The sequence below is a fragment of the Camelus bactrianus genome, chromosome 25 (assembly GCF_048773025.1).
Source record: "Camelus bactrianus isolate YW-2024 breed Bactrian camel chromosome 25, ASM4877302v1, whole genome shotgun sequence".
Taxonomy (NCBI): Eukaryota; Metazoa; Chordata; class Mammalia; order Artiodactyla; family Camelidae; genus Camelus; species Camelus bactrianus.
Window position 1 is genome coordinate 11,525,346 of NC_133563.1, and position 22,395 is coordinate 11,547,740.

General features: G+C 38.4%; 1 protein-coding gene and 2 long non-coding RNA genes across 16 annotated transcripts in view; 1 reads left to right on the top strand and 2 right to left on the bottom strand.

Annotated features, from left to right (window-relative positions):
- RIMS2 (regulating synaptic membrane exocytosis 2) overlaps positions 1 to 9,464 on the top strand; it is a 509,607-nt gene extending 500,143 nt beyond the window's left edge. For all 13 annotated transcript variants that reach the window (XM_045517246.2, XM_074352612.1, XM_045517245.2 and 10 more), the window contains 5 exons: positions 650 to 791; positions 4,237 to 4,349; positions 4,666 to 4,767; positions 6,073 to 6,212; positions 6,684 to 9,464. In XM_045517246.2, coding sequence (XP_045373202.2) covers positions 650 to 791; positions 4,237 to 4,349; positions 4,666 to 4,767; positions 6,073 to 6,212; positions 6,684 to 6,902 — 716 coding nt within the window. In that variant the 3' untranslated portion in view covers positions 6,903 to 9,464. The remainder of the gene's footprint in view (positions 1 to 649; positions 792 to 4,236; positions 4,350 to 4,665; positions 4,768 to 6,072; positions 6,213 to 6,683) is intronic.
- LOC141574968 (uncharacterized) lies at positions 5,707 to 6,841 on the bottom strand. The gene is made up of 2 exons (XR_012502141.1): positions 6,659 to 6,841; positions 5,707 to 6,334 (listed from the first exon to the last, which is right to left on the bottom strand). It is a non-coding gene; the product is annotated as an uncharacterized LOC141574968 (long non-coding RNA).
- Positions 7,358 to 22,395, bottom strand: part of LOC123617083 (uncharacterized) — a 31,630-nt gene continuing 16,592 nt past the window's right edge. For both annotated transcript variants that reach the window (XR_006725156.2, XR_012502140.1), the window contains one exon: positions 7,358 to 7,496. This is a non-coding gene — a long non-coding RNA (uncharacterized LOC123617083). The remainder of the gene's footprint in view (positions 7,497 to 22,395) is intronic.

Sequence of the window (22,395 nt, forward strand, 5' to 3'; positions counted from 1 at the left end):
GACTGTTGAAGATCCTTAAGTCCATGACTAGCCATGACCAAAATTTAAAAGCTCTTTTTTTCACATGGCAGTGCTGGGTTTTCCATTCCCTAGGAGCATCTCTGTGAAAGTCACCAACAGATGTGAAACTGTTACCAAGCAAGGCTAGCTCCTTAGTGTAGCTTTCTTTGCTTTCTAATACTGATCACCAGACAAAAACAGGTTTTCGTGTGGAAGTTAAAGCTAGAATTGAGAATTACTCACCACCTGTTCTTTGGAAATAATGTGACAGCTTTTTACTATGATGAAGAAAGACAGGGAAAAGAAAAGGGCATAAATTAACCTTCCATTTAACTATTACAATGAAAACACAGCTTATTTTATTTTATACAGTTTGAACCTTTTTGTCCCTTTTGTTACCATTTTGAACACTGTTTTAAATGGAAATAAAACAATGGTATTTTGTGTTTCTTAAAAGATTTTTTAGAAAATTCCCATCCCACTCAACAAGACATTGTTTGAAATACCTGTTTCTCTCTGTCTCCCTAATAAGAGCGCTTTGTATTTATGCAGTTCTTTTCATCTGAGGACCTCAGAGCACTGGCTGACATTTTTTTGTTATCAGATGGTGATGACAGGACTGTCATGCTTTTGTTTTCTGTCTGGGCAGAAGCCGGAGGTAAGAAGCTACGGAGCACCGTCCAGAGAAGTACAGAGACAGGCTTGGCTGTGGAGATGAGGAACTGGATGACCCGGCAGGCAAGCCGAGAATCGACAGATGGCAGCATGAACAGCTACAGCTCGGAAGGAAAGTGAGTAAGCTGGCCGCGATGTGGTCTCTGCCACACCTTGCCAGGGCCCCGCTGCACTGTCGCACTCTCCGTGCTGCCACAAAAGCTAACTCACGTGCTCTCGCGCGCCGTTTGAACTCTCACTAACTTGCTGTAGAGAAAACTTGCTCGCCTGCTGCTGAGAAATGTGACCTCTCTGGCTTTTTATATCAAGGAAGATAGGTTTGGGGATAAAGTGTTTCACTTTAGTGGCAAGATGCTGAAATGTGGCTGTCACAGTATGTGCAAATAGAAGTTTGCCCTACCTTGAAATAATACATAAAGGCACAAATAATAAGCACTGGTGCCCACACCACGTGAACTAGGTGGATTAAAGAAATCTTTTGCTCTAAGAGCTATTCCCAAAAAATAGAGAATACTGACACATACGTAGTTCTGTTCAGTAACAAGCAGCTCAGATAAATGTTAACAGCCAGAAAGAAACACTGCAAAGAAAGTTGGTGAGCCTTCCCTGTCGGTGGTTATCATGTAGTTCCCCTTGAGGTCACTGCATCTGAGAGATTTTTAAAGCATCTGTAAAGACGGCGCAGCCCTGTCGCCAACAAGTTAGCAGTAATTAGCAGCTGCAGAGCCCGTAGGTGGACGTGGAGAGGACACTAATAAAGGAGAGTGGGGTTTACTGACCCCCGTCTGTCATCCCCATGGAAGCATCGGATGTTGAGGCCACATACATGTAGTCAGTTCACAGATGTGAGGCCATAGGAGCTGCTGGCAGAGCACTGACGATATGCCCCAGGGAACGTTTATCTAGCACAATTATATAAATACAAGAGAAGTGTGTGGTTTCCATGTGTTTATAAATAAGGTTATATGGGATACTTATGGAAGCATTAAATGTGTATTTGGGAATTAAGGTTGGGGGAAGTAGATTTGACATTAACCAAGGAAGTCTTAGATGGAGAGTCAAGTTTTAAAATGTGCACTGAGCACTTGTCACTGCAGAGCGCTATGTCAGGCACTGTTAGGGATATAAAAATCTTTAAACTGTGACCCCTGCACGCCAATATTTATCATCTTATTGGAGCAATGGGATGAATATTTATAAATTCATTCAACAGATATTCTCATACCTTCTCGTGTTCCAGGCACTTTGTTCTGCGGTGCGGATATAAGTCATATGAGGGAGCAAAAATCAGTTGGTGGTTAGACCACGGGCTTCAGAATCATATGGACTCAAATTCTAATTGGTTTTTTGGTGCTATAGAAACTTGGGCAAGTCATGTCATTTTTTAAAGATTCATTTTAATCAACTGATTGAGTTTAACAAGTGTTTAGAATATCCCGGGCGTGGTTCTAGTGCTGGATATCTGTCCGTGAACAAAGGAAAAAAAAAAAAAAACAACCCTACCCTCACCAAACTCACAGTCTAACAGGACAGACGATAAACAAGGGAAGTTGTTAAAGTGTATCTGCAAGAAAAATAAGTGGCATGTGGTAGGTTAGGTGGTGTAAGTGCTAAGGAGAAAAAGGAAGGGGGAGACATGACAGAGGGCGAGGGTGGGGTTTGATGTAGGGGAACAGGGAAGTCAGTGAGCGCGTGGATATCTGAAGGAAGAGCCTTTCAGGCTGAAGCAGTGCGGAGGCCGGAGCTTGCCCGGCTGAAGCAGTGGGAAGGGCGGCTTGTATTGACTTCACACGTCATTGCGAGGACTTTGCTTTTACTCAGAGGGATGAGAAACCAGTGGGGATTGTGAGCAGAGGTCTGGCTTCAGTTTGAGTGGGTCACTCTGCTGTGGGAGTGGAGAGAAAAGGCGGCAACAGGGTATCATTCAGGGCTGCTGCCGCGGGACAGAAAGAGAAAATGGTGGCTTGGACCTGAGTGGTAGCATTAATGAGGTCAGATTCAGGATGTATTTTGACAGTAAAGCCAGTAAGGTTCAATGATGCATTTGATATGAATATGAGAGAGAGTGTATTCGTTTGCTAAGGCAGCCATAACAAAATACCCGACAGGGTGGCTTAAACAACAGAAATGTATCTTCTCGTAGTTCTGGAGACTAGAAGTCCCAGATCAGGGTGTCAGCAAGTCTGGTTCTCCTGAGGCCTCTCTCCTTGGCTTGCAGATGGTCACCTGTCCTCACATGGTCTCTCCTCTCTGCAGGTACACCCCTGCGGTTTCTTCTCATAAGGACACCAGTCCTGTTAGCTTAGGGCCTAACTCTAATGACCTCATTTAATCGTTAAACCTCTTTAAAGGTTCTATCTCCAAGAACAGTTGTCCTGGGGATTCCAGGTTTAACATATGAAGGGGCGGGGGCACAGTTCAAGCCAGAAGAAAGACAGCTCCAAGGCTGAGCAATTGAAAGAATGTAGCTGCCATTTAAGATGGGAATCCTCAGAGAGGAACAGAGATTGGTTTTTTGTTTGAGGATTGGGAGTCAGTTCGGAACACATTAAGTTTCAGTTACCTCTTAGACATTCCAACAGGTAAGTAAGTAGTCGAAGCAGTTAGAATATCATCTGTGGCCCAAGGGAGAGGCCCAAGCTGGACATGTCAGTCTAGGCAGTGTCAGGATAGGTGGTGATGGAAACCTTGAGACTATCTGAGATGCCAAGGGACTCGGGACATACAGAGAAGAGGTCACAGGATCACGCTCCTATGTTTAGTGGCAAAATTAGCAAAGGAGACTGAGGAAGAAGAGCCAAGGAGGAAAACCAGGCAGCTAGAGGGTGCAGGAAGCAGAGTAGAGAACGTGTGTCAAGGAAGAGACTGTCTCAGTTGTGTCACGTGGGGCTAATATGTTCAGTCAGATGAGTACTGAATATTAACAGTCGGGTTTACCACCGTGGCTATTGGGTAACCTTGATCAGAGGAATTTTGGTAGGGTGGGGAAAAACCAAGGAAGAGAGCAGGGAAAAACTGATCAGAATTTCAAGGGAGGATGAGGGGAAAGAAACTGAAGATAGCACAGAGACAGCTCTTTTAAGGGATTTCAGGAGAGAAATGGGGGTGGTAGCTGGAGAGGGAAGTGGGGTTAGGAAAGGGAGTTTTTTTAAGGTGGAAGAAATAAGTTTATGTGTGTTGATGGGAATGATCTGAAGACTTCCTTCAGCAATAAAATGGGTTAAATAGACTCTCTCAAAGTGCAGCTAAGAGGGTTCAGGGGGTGATGCCTGTTGTGGAATAAGTGCTCAGCGTGCACTGACGCTGTTGATAGAAATCACAGCTCATGCCCTTCAGAAGAGAGAAGGACGTACACAGGAGCCTGCAATGCAGCACAAGGGCTTCTGGTGACGTACGTGGGCTGCTGGAGGACAAGGCGGGGAGAGCTGAGGAGGTGCAGTGCGACTGGGATCCAGCTAATACAAGTGGCAAAATAGTGGTACCCACTGCTGCTGCCACAGGAAGAGGCCTAGATGAAAACAGGAGTTGAGGGTTTAATCCTGTGTATTATTTTGCTTTTAGTCTGATTTTCCCTGGTGTCCGCTTGGCCTCTGATAGCCAATTCAGCGACTTTCTGGATGGCCTTGGCCCAGCCCAGCTAGTGGGGCGCCAGACTCTGGCCACACCTGCAATGGGTAAGGATTTCCATCACGTGGGTTCATTGTTTTTCTTTTAGATTATTGGAAATCACATTCTCGAATTTCATAGGATTTTTAACAGTATTAGGAATGAGTATCTTCGATTTTAACAATAAAAAACTTCGACTAATTTTTTTCCATTTTAATTTATATGCTTTTTAAAGTAAGCTATCATTGATGAATTTTTAAATATATTTAAATTTAGGAAAATATGGAAATAATGAAATGTTAAAACCAAAGTCTTTGGCACAAGCGTTTTTCTCACTGCGTTTATATGTTAAGGTCTGTTTGTTTCTTCCTCACACGCCGTTAGGCGACATTCAGGTAGGAATGATGGACAAAAAGGGACAGTTGGAGGTGGAAATCATTCGGGCCCGTGGCCTTGTTGTAAAACCAGGTTCCAAGACACTGCCAGGTAAGAACAGAAGAGATTCTTCTCTTATTGTTCATAATCTGCACTTATCAATTAAGAGACTTTATTAGATGCTGAAAACTTTGTTTTTAGATAACTAACATTAGATGCACGGTTATCTGTGGTTGTTTGTGTGTTTATCCTGTGTGAGACTCAGTGAGGGTGGTCTGGTGGGCTAAGTTGTTAGAAAGCACGTGTGTATGTGGTAGAACCCTCTGCACAATCAAAGCTACCACACTTAGATAATTCATTTTGTAGAATGTGTACGTAAGTTCTTGTTGGCTGGTGTTTTGTGTTCTTTAGTTTATCTGGAGTTTCCGAATTCTGGAATTAAAACAGATACAGGCCCCCAAAGTAGCACAAGTCTATGTACACAGGACATTCTGATTATGATTTTTACTTCCTATAGTGTATAGAGAGGCACCATTATAAATTTTTATTGTGATGTCACAGATTTGGTACTGAAATGTCATAATCTAAGGTGCTTACAGCCATGGGAAATGCCAGATTCCAGATGCATTGTGCAGAGACGTGTAGAACAGCGGATCTGATGTACAGAACAGTTCTGAAACTTGGGTCTCACCTCAGCATCTCCACTGACTGAACTGTAATTCTGCATTTCATTACTTTCCTATCCTTGCAGAAATTGCCATGTATATTACCTGTCCTACAACGTTGCAGTGGTGATTAAGACCACTGTATTTATAAAGGTCGTGGAGCTTAGTTGCTGACTACCAGAGAGAATACCACAATTTGTTCATGCATGACAATGCTTTTTTGAAAAGTCTTCTCAGAAAAATTTCATCCCCACGGTATTCATAATTCGTTGCCTCTTCCCAGCTAATTGAAACATATCATCAAACCCCACCCCTGTCTTGTACCCACAGCACCATCAGTAAATAAACCCTTTTGAGTGATAAATGATTTGTGGCAATGGGTGAGTAAAAACTTTTAAGCATGTTTAATTAAAGTATTGACAAATGAAAAACTGAGTAAGACATTCTTCTTGAATATGGTTAGGGGACTGGAAGCATTTCACCTTTTTTCAATGCAGAGTTCAAATCTGTATAACCAGCTGATGCCAAAGTAGTAATCCACCGAGAGGCTAGGTTAACATTGTGTGAAACTCCCTGAACGGCTGCTAGTGACCTGTTGTTTTATGACTGTGACATAACGTGGAAAAGGCCAGTGATGTGACTGCCAGCTCTTTCAGCCTAAGACTAAGCTGTTGCAGGTGTCACTTTGCCCGTAAGTTGGGGGTGTCATGACAGTAGCTCATCACTTATGTCTCCTGTTTTCTCTCCCAAGCACCCTATGTAAAGGTGTATCTATTAGATAATGGAGTCTGCATCGCCAAAAAGAAAACAAAAGTGGCAAGAAAGACGCTGGAACCCCTTTACCAGCAGCTGTTATCTTTTGAAGAAAGTCCCCAAGGAAAGGTTTTACAGGTATTTTACTGAAATATATATTCCTCACCTAAGGAAGTGCTTTGGTGGAGTCAAACTTCTATTCCCCACATCTTGTCTTCTCACATTCCTTTCCATTCCGAACAGCTGCAATTCTTGGGAAGCTGCAAAGCAGTGGCCAGTACTGTAAACGTTGTTGTTTCCTTTAAAGTGAACTATAGACATGTAAACCACCATCACACAAACTCCAATCTTCCGTGACTGCTTATGAGTTCTTCTAGTGTACTTTTTTTTAATGGAGGTACTGGGGATTGAACCCAGGACCTTGTGCATGTTAAGCACGCACTCTACTACCAAGCTATATGTACTATACCCTCCCCCACTGGAGCACCATCCCAGTAATTAAATACAACTATTTATTTACTGCATCTATTGTATAACTGAATGTATTTTAGTTTACAAGCTTTTATGTATCTGGTTATACTGACCTTACTCTCCTTATTTTGCCAACAGATCATTGTCTGGGGAGATTATGGCCGCATGGATCACAAATCCTTCATGGGAGTGGCCCAGATACTTTTAGATGAACTGGAGCTATCCAATATGGTGATTGGGTGGTTCAAACTTTTTCCTCCTTCCTCCCTAGTAGATCCAACCTTGGCCCCTCTGACAAGAAGAGCCTCCCAATCCTCTCTGGAAAGTTCAACTGGACCTTCTTACTCTCGTTCATAGCACCTGTAAGACTGTTGTCATAGCAACCAGCGTTACAAAAAAAAAAAATCACAGGTCGCAAACCCTGGTAACACTGCATGCTTAATGTTGTGTCTTCTGAGCCTGTTTCTAGGGATACAAAGCGATCCTGTGTTCTCAGAGGAAGTCGCACACATTGTGCCCTAAAGAATGCCCTCAGGTGAAAGAGCAGAGCCGTGACGAACTATCAGGCTTGGAGTTCAGGCACACTCGAGTTTTGTCCAATCTGAAGCCATGGATTAATCTCAAAGAATCAGTCAGTTTCATGCAGCAAAAGCCCTTTTCAATGGCACCTTTATATTTTTATCGTTCCTTTTTCATTTCTCTGACCCCAAAGCCCTGTGATGCCACAGAAATGGAGCTATCCAGCCATTAAGCCATCTTACAAGTCAAGGAGTGAAGTCCTCAGAAGCATCAGGTGAAAAGCAAGAGACCAAAGATGTGGTCCAGGATAAAACATCAGCCCTCCTCTGGACGGGGGACAGGAGCAGCCAGTCCAACGTGACGACGTAGACGGTGGCAGACTTCGGAGCTCCAGCAGGCATGTCACTCCCTCATGCAAAGATGTGTTGGACTCTGAAAAAAACAATTCTGTGGCTATACTGTACTAAATGAAATTAAACTTTTTTTGCATGGACACAGATTAGCTGAATCCTTAAATTATTTTCTTGGAGCTGCAACTTGCAAAAAAGTAAAAATCAGCCATTTTCAACAATTTATATTATTTTTAAAGATAAATTTCACTAGTGCATGGTTTTAAAAAAGGGAGCGAATGCAACAGGGTGATACAAAGACACACCATGTTTATTCTTTAATCATAGTCTGTGTTTTGGCAGACATTACAGAAAAAAATACTTTCTAGAAGATGCTTAAAATTCTCTTTATGTGACAAATAAGCATAATATATTCAATTTATTTCCATGTTAAATACACAGATCTTACGAAGTTCAAAATGTGCAAATTGTTCACATCTTTCTTCCTCTTTTAATCTTTTATTTTCTTTCTCCCTACCAGAGTGAACATTATGCTAAAAAATTACAAGTTTTTGATCTGATACTCTTACACCCTATATTTGATTCAGAGCTGTAGATGCTGCTGAATTTCTCAAGGGGACAAAAAAAGCTTTATTTCAAGCATGTTGAAAGGATTTTGCAACATGACTTGGGAGTACATTAAAAGTAAGTCAGCATGTATTTGATAAAGAAGATATTTGAACTTTTGCAATTTATTGTACAGTGCATGGTAGTTTTATTTTCACCTTCAAAGTTCAGTTTACAGAAAAATCCTAAAATCATGTGGCCGTTGTAATGTCTAATTTGTTTTTCACACCAGCATTATTCATACAGGGGTTAAAGTATTATTTCTAGAAGGTCTTAGGTTTTGTTTTTTAATTCAAGCAATTTCTTTAGCCAATTTCCATTTACTATGTGAATAAAAACACTTAAAAATTTGGAACCCTGAAACATAGGGGCTGTTTATTAATTCATTTTTCTGTAGTAAAATTCAGTTTTTCACGAAATATATTTCTAAAGAAATATAGTAAACATAAATTTGCAACAAATAATTTTAAGACTCTATGAAAGTCAGTCTATTAACAGTTCTCTTATGCCATCACCAAAAGTCTACACACAAACCCCCTAAAGTCAAACCCCTGCCTTTGGTTTTACAGACAGTTATTACCATTGGGTGGTGCTGCAAGGTCAAATTTCTCCAAAGTTCCCTGACTTAGAGGAAAAGTCACTGGTTAATGTAGTAAACCACCCATACTTTCTTTCTGTAGACTTTGAAAACACATTCTTATAGGTTCATTTTAATTTCTTACAACAACTTTTGAAATCCAGATACATACCATTTGTTCAAGTTGAGGCCATGCACAAAAATTGCTTTTCTTTCCCTGTTTAAATTCAGTGCTGACCATTAAAAACTATCATGCTTGATATGGTGCAAAAGTTAAAATGAGTATCACTAAAAATGCCTTGTCCTTATGTGGTGCAATACGAAATACACCGAGACTGTGTCTTGACATTCTGAGACCTGCGATGGACCCAGGTAACGTTGAAAGAATGAATAAAACTTTATTGAAATGATTTAGACACTTGTGTACCAGCAACAATTGATTTAATAGACCTCTAGTGTCTATACTTTCCCTTAGAATAAACGTTTACCATTTTCCTGATACTAAGATGCAGTCACATAATCTTTTGTGCGTATTCCTATATAAATTATTTCTAATTTTAATAAGAAGGACTGGACTGTGTGGAATATTTGTACATACTTGTCATTATGCAGTATTTATTTTAAAATTGGTGTTTTTTTTTTAATTTTCACATGTCTGCACCTCGACTTGTGGTTTAGTCATGTAAATAGCACTATTCCAGTGACCGTTGCTGCCCTGTACATAGTATGTTTTAAAAGCAAAGGGAATTCCAGTTGGAAAAAAAAAAAAAAGGGCAGATTAGTCCTGTAATGAACATAACTAATGTAAAACTCAAATTCATTCTGGTGATGGGATTTAAACACTTTAAATAAAACATTTTCTTTACAGACGTCGTATGCCTAGTCTTCTCTGACTTCGCCTCCCCACGCGTGCCTCAGCCCGCAGCTCGTCCCCTGAACTCACACCCCATTTAAAGTCAGAGATAATCTCTTTCCCCATCTCCGTAACAGAAGCAGACCACTGGTCTCAGCAGTTGGCCCTCAGCAGAGAAGTGCCACAGGACTTCAACTCACATCATTAAAAGTTGCTTTTTTAAAAGGTGGTTATTCTAGATTGAAGTGCTTTCTGATGCAGTGACTCAGAAGCTCCCAGACTGTGTGTGTGAAATGAGTGAGATTTGAGTCAGTGTGGCCTCTGCTGACAGCAGAGTCAGAATCACACACAGGCTTTGCCATTCCCTGGGTGGAGATAGTGAGGGTGACAGTTGGCTCTATGCTGTGTGTCTCCACTGACGTGTCATTTCAACTTTTTGGGGGATGTGGGTGCATTTTCACCTGGGGAGACGTGTGGTAACCTGACATACAGCAACTGACATAATCTGTTTTGTAACAACCTGTCCAGAGACTGGCTTCTATCATGTAAGCATGACTAGAGGAGAGGGTTTCTCCATCTTCTAGGGCATTTCCTCAAATTGCAAAAAAGAACCTCAGCAGGATTCCAATGGAAGTCTTCCCCAGCTCTAAATTTAAGAGCTACTTTATCCTGAAAAAACTAAAAACAGACTTATCATATGATGCAGCAATCCCACTCTTGGGCATATGTCTGGAGAAAACCAACTCAGATAGATACATGTACCCCAATGTTCACAGAAGCACTATTTACAACAGCCAAGACAAGGAAGCAACCTAAATGTCCATGAACAGATGACTGGAAAAAGATATATGGTATATATATTCCATGGAATACTATTCAACCATAAAAAAGAATGACGTAATGCCATTTGCATCAACATGGATGGACCTAGAGATTATCATACTAAGTGAAGTCAGACAGAGAAAGACATCATATGGTAACACTTGTATGTGAAATCTAAGAAAAATGATACAAATGATCTTATTTACAAAATGGAGACAGGCATAGAATAATTTATGGTTACCAAAGGGGGAAAGGGGAGATGGGAGGGGATAAACTGCCTGTCTGGGATTAGCAAACTACCATATACATAATAGATAAACAAGGTCCTACTGTATAGCACAGGGAACTATATTCAGTAACTTGTAATAACCTATAATGAAAAAAAAAAAATATATATATATATATATATATATATATATATAACTGAATCACTATGCTGTATACCAAAAACTAATACATTTTAAATCTATACTTAAATTTAAAAAAAAAAAAAGAGCTAGTTTGATTAATTAGAAATCCAGCTGAGATCCAGACCTAGTTCCCTCCACTTCTTGAAACGGCCATTTCTTGCCTTTCCAAGGACTCAGTTCCAGCCCAGTCCCCCATACTATCCCACATCATCCTTCACTATTTAGCATACACACCCTGCTCTGGTGAGCTATTTCCTGTTCACACATTCCTATTCTCAAATGCCCTTTGCCATTTTTAAATGTCCTCTCCTGAAAAGCCTTTCTACTTCCTCAAAAGTGATCCATTAGTCCCTTCCTGCAACTCCGGGCTCAGGACTGAGCTCTCAGGTAGCAGTTCCTGACTAAACCCTAACAACATGGCTGCTGTCAATACCAGCACCTTCACTTCCCCCGTAATTTTGTAAGCCAAGGGTCCACAAGCAACAATAAAGGACACGATGGTCACAATCATAGAAGCTTTAGGAGAATGGCCAAGAAATCACCAAAGCTGTCTGCCTGTACTGACTAACCTTTAACATAAAATCATATTGTCTGCATGCTTGTCTCCTCTCACTCAGCTCATAATGCCTCAACATCCTCTAGCCTTCATGGACTGAATGAAGTACACACACCAACCTTTGGTTTGTGAAATGTGTATTGAGAAGCAGTGTGTAAGAGGGAATAAAAAACCAAAAACAACAATCTGTGCCACTCAAATTCTTCATATGACTTGACTCAAGTCACTTGGTTTCTCTGGCAATTTCTTCATCTGGGAAACAATGAGTCTGAGTCAGACATTCTCCCAACGTTAAATCAACACTAACTAACATATGCTTCTTGAAGGAAGGAACCATATTTGTCTTTTCCTTTCCCTTTTTTGTATCCTCAATGCCAAGAACAATGCTGGACACAGATGTTTCATAAATATCTGCCAAATTAATACTTAGTCCTTGCTATTTTAAGACACTTTAAGGTATTGTAGTGAACAGAACAAGTATGGCCCTATCCTCATGGAACTTTCATCCTACTAAAAAGATGCAAGATTAAAGATAAGGAGATGATTTTAAAGGTAGTAAGAGAAAAACAGAGTTAGATACAAGGGAACCTCAACAAGGCTATCAGCTAATTTTTCTACTGAAACACTGCAGGCCAGAAGGGAGTGACAAGATATATTCAAAGTCCTGAAAGAGAAAAACCTGTTCCATGGGCTACTCTACTCAGCAAGATCATTTAGAATAGGAGAAGAGAAAAGAATTTCTCAGACAGGCAAAAACTAAAAGAATACAGCAATACTAAAAACTATCCTAAAAGAAATACTGAAAGGTCTTTTCTAAAAAAGAAAAGCAAGAATCTATAGAAAAAAGAAAATCACAATTGGAAATGTGATAACTACAAAACAGCAAAAGAATAAACATGAAGTAAACATGAAGATGTGTAAGACAACATCAAAATCATAACGTGGAGGAGGGGCTAAGAAAATATAGATGTTTTCCTTTCTTTTTTTTTTTGAAACGTGTTTGAGCCTATATGATTACCAGTATAAAGTAAGTACATACAGTAAGGCATTAACACTTGAAAAACAGGGTAACCACAAATCAAAAACAGAGTCACAAAAATGAAAATAAGCATAATACAAAGGGAAATCATCAAATTACAAAAGGAAAAAGAAATAAGCACAGAAGAAATAAAAAATCAACTTGAAAACAAGGTTTAAAATGTCAATAAATAGGGAAATCTCGTCAAGATGGCAGAGCCGAAGGACCTTAAGTTCACTTCATCTCAAGGACACAACAAATCACAGCTGACTGCTGAACAATCATCAGATAAAAAGACTGGAACCTACCAAAAAAAACCTACAACAGGAGACATAGAGGGAACCACAGTGGGACGGTAGGAGGGGCACACTTGCAATACAATCAGATCCCATACCCTACGGGTGGGCAACCCACAAGCTGGAGAATAATTATATTGCAGAAGTTCTCCCATGGGAGTGAAAGTTCCAACCCCCCACATCAGGTGCCCCAGCCCAGGGATTCAGCATCGGGAGGAGGAGCCCTGAGAGTACTTGGCTTTGAAGGCCAGTGGGGCTTGACTGCAGGAGTTCCACAGGATTAGGGAAAACAGATTTCATTTTTAAAAGAACATGCAAAACCTTATGTGCATGGGGACCAGTGGCTGAAGCAGTGATTTCATAGAAGCCGGTGCCAGGCCTGCCCGCTGGTCTTCAAGGGTCTCCTGGGGAGGTGGGGGACAGCTGAGGCTCATTGTGGGGACATAAAAGCTTGTGGAAGATATACCAGGAGTATTCATCTGCATAAACTCTCCTGGAGGCTGACATCTCGCTTGGGTCAGTAGCACCAAGACCTGGACCCATCCAATAGTATATAGGCTCCAGTGCTGGGCTGCCTCATGCCAAACAGCTAATTTGGTGGGAACACAGCCCAGCACCACCAGCAGACAGGCTACCTAAGACCTCCTGAGCCCACAGCTGCCTCTAGGCACACCCATAGACAGCCCTGCCCACCAAAGGGCCAGGACCCAGCTCCACCCACCAGTGAGTGGACACTGGCCCCTCCCACCAGGAAGCCTGCACCAACCTCTAGGCCAGCCCCACCCACCAGGGGACAGACACCAGAAGCAAGAAAACTATGACCTAACCACCTACAGAACCAACTCTGCAAATGCAGGCCAGATCACTACCCTGGGGCCAGCCAGCTCATGGCCCTTGGGGGGGGCAAAAGGGGAGTGTACTGCTGGGACACGTAGGATGTCCCCTACAGAGGCACCTCTCCAAGGGCAAGAAACATAAATAACCCACCACATAATAAAAATACAAATAGAAATTTAGACAAAATGAGGTGCCAGAGGAGTATATTCCAGATGAAAGAACAAGATACAACAAAAGAACTAAGTGATGTGGAGACAGGCAATCTGCACAAGAAAGAGTTCAGAGTAATGATCATGAAGATAATCCTAGAACTTGAGAGAAAAATGGATGCACAAACTGAGAAGTCAGTTTTTAAGAAAGAGTTAAAAAAATATATAAAGAACAACCAAACAGTGTTGAAGACTACAATAACTGAAATGAAAAATACACTAGAAGAATCAACAGTAGAGTAAATGAGGCAGAAGAACTGATCAGTGAGCTTGAAGATAGAGTAATGGAGATCACTGTTGCAGAAGAGAAAAAAGAATGAAAAGAAATGAGAACAGTTTAAGAGATCTCTGGGAGCAATATCAAGTGTACTAACATTTGCATACTAGGGGTCCCAGAAGGAGAAGAGAGAGAAAGGACCTGGGAAAATATTTGAAGAGATAATTGCTGAAAACTTCCCTAACATGGGAAAGAAAATAGTCACCCAAGTCCAGAAAGTGCAGAAAGTCCTATACAGGATTAACCCAAAGAGGAGTACACCAAGGCACACAGTAATCAAATTGACAAAGATTAAAGATAATGAGAAAATAATAAAAGCAAAAAAAGAAAATCAACAAATAACGTACAAGGGAGCTCCCATAAGGTTATAAGCTGATTTTTCAACAGAAACTCTACAGGCCAGAAGGGAGTGGCACAATACATTTAAATCAATGAAATGGAAAAATCCACAACCAAGAATATTCTACCCAGCAAGGCTCTCATTCAGATTTGACATAAAAATCAAAAGCTTTACAGACAAGCAAAAGCTAAAAGCACCACAAAACCAGCTTTACAACAAATGCTAAAGGAACTTCTCTAGGTGGAAAAGAAAAGGGCAAAACTAGAAACAAAAAAAAAAATTATAAAATGGAAAAGTTCACCGGTAAAAGCAAACATACAGTTAAGATCAGGAAATCATCCACACACTAATAAGGAAGTTAAAAGACAAAAGTACTAAAATCAACTTTATCCACAATGAGCAATTAAAGGATACATAAAACAATTAAATGTAAAATAGGATATCAAAACCAGTAATTGTGAGGGGAGGAGAGTACAGATGCATTTGAAATTAAGAGATCAGCATCTTAAAACAATCGTGTGTGTGTGTGTGTGTGTGTGTGTGTGTGTGTGTGTGTATTTCTATATCAAAACCTCATGGTAACTGAAAACCAAAAATCTCTAATAGGTATACATACACACACACACACACAAAGGAATCCAAACATAATGCTAAAGATAGTCATCAAATCACAAGAGAACAAATGAAGTGAAAAAAAAGACCTACAAAAACAAATCCAAAACAATTAACAAAATAGCAACAAGAACATCTGAATCAATAATTACCTTAAATGTAAATACTTTAAATGCTCCAACCAAAAGACAGACTGGCTGAATGGATACAAAAACAAGATCTGTATATATACTGTTTACAAGAGAACCACTTCAGATATAGACACATACAGACAGAAAATGAAGGGATGGAAAAACGTATTCCATGCAAATGGAAACCGAAAGAAAAGTTAGAGTAGCAATACTTAATATCAGACAAAATAGACTTTAAAATGAAGACTATTACAAGAGACAAAGAAGGACAGTACATAATGATCAAGGGATCAATTCAAGAAGATGTAACAATTGTTAATATTTATGCACCCAAATAGGAGCACCTCAATATATAAGGCAAATGTTAACAGGCGTAAAAGGAGAAATTGACATTAATACATTAATAGTAGAGGAACTTAACACCCCATCTACATCAATTAACAGATCACCTGGACAGAAAATCGATAAGGAAATACAGGTCTTAAATGATGCATTAGACTAGATGGGCTTACTTGATATTTACAGATCATTCCATCTGAAAGCAGAATACACATTCTTCTCAAGTGCACATGGAACATTCTCTAGAGCACATGCTGGGCCACAAAGCCAGGCTTGGTTAAACTTAAGAAAATTGAAATTAGGTCAAGCATCTTTTCCAACCACAATCCTATGAGATTAGAAACCAACTACAAGAAAAAAACTGCACTGCAAACGTGGAGGATAAGCAATATGCTACTAAACAACCAATAGATCACTGAGGAAATAAAAAAAAATGCCTAAAGACAAATCAAAATGAAAACACGATGATCCAAAACCTATGGGACGCAGCAAAAGCAGTCCTAAGAGGAATTTTATAGTGATACAAGCTTATCTCAGGAAACAAAAATCTTAAGACAACCTAAATTTACACCTAAAGCAACTAGAGAGAGAAGAACAAACAAAACCCAATGTTAGCAGAAGCAAAGAAATCATAAAATGAGAACAGAAATACATGAAATAGACACTAAAAAAAAAAAAAAAATAGAAAAGATCAATGAAAGTAAAGCTGGTTCTTTGAAAGGATAAACAAAACTGATAAACCTTTAGCCAGACACATCAAAAAAAAAAGGGGGAGAGGGCCCAAATCAATAAAATCAGAAACAAAAAAAGGAGAAATTACAACTGATACCACAGAAATACAAAGGACCATAAGACACTATCATGAGGAACTATCTGCCTATAAAATGGACAACCTAGAAGAAATGGACAGATTCTTAGATACAATCTCCCAAGACTAAACCAGAAGAAATAGAAAATATCAACAGACCCAATGATCAGTTCTGAAATAAAACCAGTACTTTAAAAATTCCCTAAAACCAAAAGTCCAGGACCAGATGAGAAGAGTTAACATTTATCTGAAACTATTCCAAAAAACTGCAGAAGAAGGAATACTTCCAAACTCATTCTATGTGGCCACCATCACCCTGATACCAAAACCAGAAAAAGATATCACACACACACACACACACACACACAAAGACAACTACACTCAGTATCACTGATGAATATAGATGTAAAAATCCTGAACTAATTATTAGCAAATTGGCTCCAACAATACATTAAAAGATCACACAACATAATCAAGTGGGATTTATCTTAGGGATGCAAGGATTTTTCAATATGTGCAAATCAATCAATGTGATACACCACATTAACAACTGAAGAATAAAAACCATATGATCATCTCAATAGATACAGAAAAAGCTTTTGATAAAATTCAACACATATTCATGATAAAAACTCTCCAGAATGTGGGCATAGAGGGACCATACCTCAACATAACATAAGACATATAAGACAAACCTATAGCTAACATACTCAATGGTGAAAAGCTGGAAACATTTCCTCTAAGATCAGGACAAGGATGTCCACTCTCACCACTTTTATTCAACACAGTTTTGGGAGTCCCCATCACAGCAATCAGAGAAGAAAAAAATAAAAGGAATCCAAATGGGAAAAGAAGTAAAATGTCACTGTTTCCAGATGACATGATACTATACATAGAAAATCCTAAAGATGCTACCAGAAAACTACTAGAGGTCTTAATGAACTTGGTAAAGTTGCAGGACACGAAATTAATATACAGAAATCTGTTGCATTTCCGTACACTAACAGCAAAATATTACAAAGTGAAATTAAAGAAACAATCCCATTTACCACTGCATCAAAAAGAATAAAATACCTAGGAATAAACCTACCTCAGGAGGCAAAGGACCTGTACTCCAAAAACTGTAAGACACTGTTGAAAGAAATTGAAGACGATATAAACAGATGGAAAAATACACCATGTTCTTGAATTGGAAGAATCACTATTATTAAAATAGCCATACACCCAAGGCAATCTACAGATTCAGTGCAAACCCTATCAAATTACTAATGGCATTTTTCACAGAGCTGGAACAAAACTTTTTTGAATTTGTATGCAAACATAAAAGACCCCAAATAGCCAAAACGGTCTTGAGAAAGAAGAATGGAGCAGAGGAGTCACTATCCTTGACTTCAAACTATACTACAAAGCTATAGTAATTTAAACAGTATGGTACTGGTACAAAATCAGACATACAGATCACTAGGACAGGAAAGTCCAAAAACAAGCCACGTACTTATGGTCAATTACTCTATGACAAAGGAGACAAGAATATATGATGAAGAAGAGACAGTCTTCAATAAGTGGCGCTGGAAGAATTGGACAGTTACATGTAAAAGAATAAAATTTAAAAATTCTCTAGCACCATATACAAAAATAAACTCAAAATGGATTAAAGACCTAAATGTAAGATCTGATACCATAAAACTCCCAGAGGAAAACATAGGCCAAGCACTCTTTGACATAAATCACAGCAATCACAATAATATTTTTTGATCCATCTCCTACAGTAATGGAAATAAAAGCCAAAATAAGCAAATGGGACCTGATTAAACTGAAAATCTTTTGCACAGCAAAGAAAACCATAAACAAAATGAAAAGACAATTTACAAAATGGGAGAAAGTATTTGCAAATGATGTAACCAACAAGAGATTAATTTCCAAAATATACCAGCAGCTCACAGAGCTCAATATCAAAAACCCCCCAAAAACCCAGAATATATAAACAGCTCATGCAGCTTTACAAAAAAACAAACAACCCAATCAAAAAACAGGCATAAGACCTAAATATACATTTCTCTATAAAGAAGACATACAGATGGCCAACAAGCTCATGAAAAGATAGTCAATATCACTAATTATTCAAGGAATGCAAGTCAAAACTACAATGAGGTTATCATCTCACACTGGCCAGAGTAACTATCATCAAAAAGTCCACAAATAATAAGTGCTGGAGAGTGTGTGGAGAAAAGGGAATCCTCTGCACTTAGTGGGAATGTAAACTGGTGTAGCCAATATGCAGAACAGTAATAGAGGTTCCTTAAAAAACTAAAATTAACATGTGATCCAGCATACCACTCCTGGGCATATATCCAAAGAAAACTCTAATTCGAAAAGATACATGCACCCCGATGTTCATGCAGCACTATTTACAATAGCTAAGATATAGAAGTAAACTAAAGGTCCATGGACAGATGACTGCATAAAGAAGATGTGGTATATTTACACAATGGAATACTACACAGCTATTAAAAATGAAATAATGTCATCTGCAGCAAAATGGATGGACCTAGAGATTATCATACTAAGTGGTGTCAGACAAAGACAAATATCATATAGTAACACTTATATATGGAATCTAAAAATTAAAGACAAATGAATTTATTTATAAAACAGACTCACAGACATAGAAAACAAACTTATGGTTACCAGAGGGGAAAAGGGAGACAAAGGAATAAACTGGGAGTCTGGGACTGGCAGATACAAACTACTATGTGCAGAATAAACAACAAAGTCCTACTATATAGTACAAGGAACAATATTCAATGGTTTGTAGTAATCTGTAATGAAAAAGAATATTAAAAAGAATACATATATATAATACACACACAACTGAATCAATAGGCTATACACCATGAAAGTAATACAACATTGTAAGTCAACTATACTTCAATAAAAAGAAGTTTTTAAAAATGGCAATAAATACCTATCATTAATTACTTTAAATGTCAACAGACTAAATGCTCCAATCAAAAGACACAGAGCGGCAGGCTGAATAATAAAACAAGAGTCTACCGTATGCTGCCTACAAGAGACGCACCTTAAGGCAAAGGACACACATAAATTAAAAGTGAGGGGATTGAAAAAATGTATTTCATGCAAGTGGAAATGACAAGAAAGCAGAGGTAGCAATACTTATATCAGACAAAACAGACTTTAAAACAAAGGCCATAAAGAAAGACAAAGAAGGGCACTATATAATGATAAAAGGATCAACATAAGAAGAGGATATTGCACTCACTAACAATATGGATCCAATATAGGAGCACCTAAATACATAAAACAAATACTAACAGACATAAAGGGAGGAAATGATGGAATACAGTGATAGTAGTCTTTAACGCCCCACTAACATCGTTGGACAGATCTTCCAGAGAGAAAAATCAATAAAGCAACAGAGATCCTAAATGACATAACAGAACAGTTAGACTTAATTGACATTTTCAAGACATAGCATCCAAAAAAAAAACCACCAATATATATTCCTTTCAAGTGCACACTGAACATTCTCTAGAGTAGACCACATAATTGGACACAAAACGAGTCTCAAATTATTTCAAACATCTTTTCTGACCACAATGACATGAAACTAGAAATCAACCACAGAAAGAAATAAGGAAAAAACAACTACATGGAGACTAAACAACATGCTACTAAAAAAACTAACGGGTCAATGATGGAATCAAAACAAAAATTACAAAATACTTTGAGACAAATGACAATGAAAACACAACCACACAAAACCTATGGGGTATAGCAAAAGCAGTCCTAAAAGGAAAGTTCAAAGTAACACAGGCCTTCCTCAAAAAACAAGAACAATCTCAAATAAATAATCTAACCTACCACCTAGAACAATTAGCAAAAGAAGAACAAACAAAACCTAAAGTTGGCAGAAGGAAAGAAATAAGATCAGGGAGGAAATAAAATAGAGTTTAAAAAAAAAAAAGAATAGAAAAAAAAAATCAGTAAGATCTAGAACTGGTTTTTGGAAGAGTAAATAAAATCAACACACCTCTGGCCAGGCTCACCAAGAAAAGAGAGAGGACAAACAAGATAAGAAATGAAAGAGGAGAAATTTCAACCAAAAGCACAGAAATACAAATAAAAACCTTAAGTGGAAATTATGAACAATTATATGCCAACAAACTGGAAAACCTAGAAAAAATGGACAAGTTCCTAGAAACATAGTACACCAAAATTGAATCAAGAAGAAATAGACAATTAAACAAACCAATCACTGGAAATGAAATTGAATCTATTAAAAAACAAACAAACAAAAACCTCCCTGCAAAAAAAAGTCCAAGACCTGATGGCTTCACTAGGGAATTCTACCAAACATACAAAGAAGAACTTATACCAATCCTTCTCAAACTCTTCCAAAAGATTGGAGGAAAGAGGGAACACACCCAAACTCATTCTGTGAAGCCACAATCACCCTGATACCAAAACCAAAGTTACTACCAATAAAAAAAATACATAAATAAATAAGCCAGCGTCCTTGATAAATATAGATGCAAATTTTTTCATGAAATTATTAGCAAACTGATAAATTCTTAACAAAGTTTTAGCAAACTGTTGCTAAAATATTAACACGTAAAAAGATCATGTGCTACAATCAAGTTGGATTTATCCCAGGGACACAAGGATGGTTCAACATATACAAATCAATCAATATGATACATCACATTAAAAAAGAAAGGACAAAAACCATATGATCATCTCAATTGATGCAGAAGCAACATTTGATAAAATTCAACATCTATTTATGATTAAAAAAATCTTACCAAAGTGGGTATAGAGGGAACATATCTCAACATAATAAAAGATACTTATAACAAACCCACAGCCAACATAATACTTAACTGTGAAAAGTTGAAAGCCTTCCTCCTAAAATCTGGAACAAGACAAGGATGCCCACTGTCACCACTTCCATTCAACCTAGTATTGAAAGCCCCAGCCACAGCAAACAGACAAGAAAAATAAAAGGGATTCAAATTGGAAGAAAAGAGGTAAAAGTGTCACTATATGCAGATGACATGATACTATATATAGAAAACCCTAAAGACCACACAAACACTAGAGCTGATAAGCAAATTCAGCAAGTAGCAGGATACAAGATTAACATACAGAAATCTATTGCATTTCTTTACACTAAAAATTAAGTATCAGAAAAGGAAAGTAAAAAAAATCCCCTTTAAAATCACATCAAAAAATAAAATACTTAGGAACAAACCTGATGAAGGAGGTGAAAGACTTATACACAGAGAACTAAAAAACATTAAGGAAATTAAAGATGTCTAAATTGAAAGGCCATGCTCTTGGATTAGAAGAATTAATATTGTTAAAATGGCAATATGACCCAAAGCAATCTACAGATTTAATATATTTCCTATCAAATTACCCAGAACATTCATCACAGTAGTAGAACAAGTAATCCTAAAATTTATATGAAACCACAGAAGACCCAGAATTGCCAAAGCAATGCTAAAGAAAAAGAACAAAGCTGGAGGCATAACCCTCCCAGACTTCAGACAATACTAGAAAAGCTGCAGTGTGGTTTAGAGTGGGACTGCTGGATCATACAGTAATTCTATTTTTAGTTTCTTAAGGAATCTCTATACTGTCCTTCATAGCGGCTGCACCAAATTACATTCCCACCAACAGTGTAGTTGGGCTCCTTTTCTACACAGAAAAGTGTATGTGTGTATAACTGAATCAATATGCTTTACACCAGAGACTAATACAACATTGTAAATTGACTACAATTTAATTTAAAAAAAAAGATGCACATTGGGTAAAAAGTTACAAGTACAGTAACTTTCCAAAGGGGGAGCCCCCAGGATGCTATGGGAATATACAGCAGTGTTTCACCCTAGTTGAGAGAGTGGAAGAAAGCTAATGTATCTATAAAATAATGGACAGGAGCTGAATACAAGGAGTTAATGGCAATGGGAGATGGAAGTGAAGTGAAGAATGTTCCAGGCAGAGAGAACAGCAGTTAAGAAACTGAGGGAAGGGAACTGTGACCACCACTTTTATTATTCTACATATTATGTCTAAAACGATGGTGGGTCCATAACAAGTGCCTGTGAGTGAACAAATGAGTTAACAAGTGGATACAGATATCTGCAGCCTGGGGTATTTCTGAACCACTGTGTTTCATGAAGATAGTTTTAACTTGGACTTGATGTGAGAACTATTTGTAAATGAGATCATCAATGAGGGTTAGTCCTCTAGTTATACTTAAAATG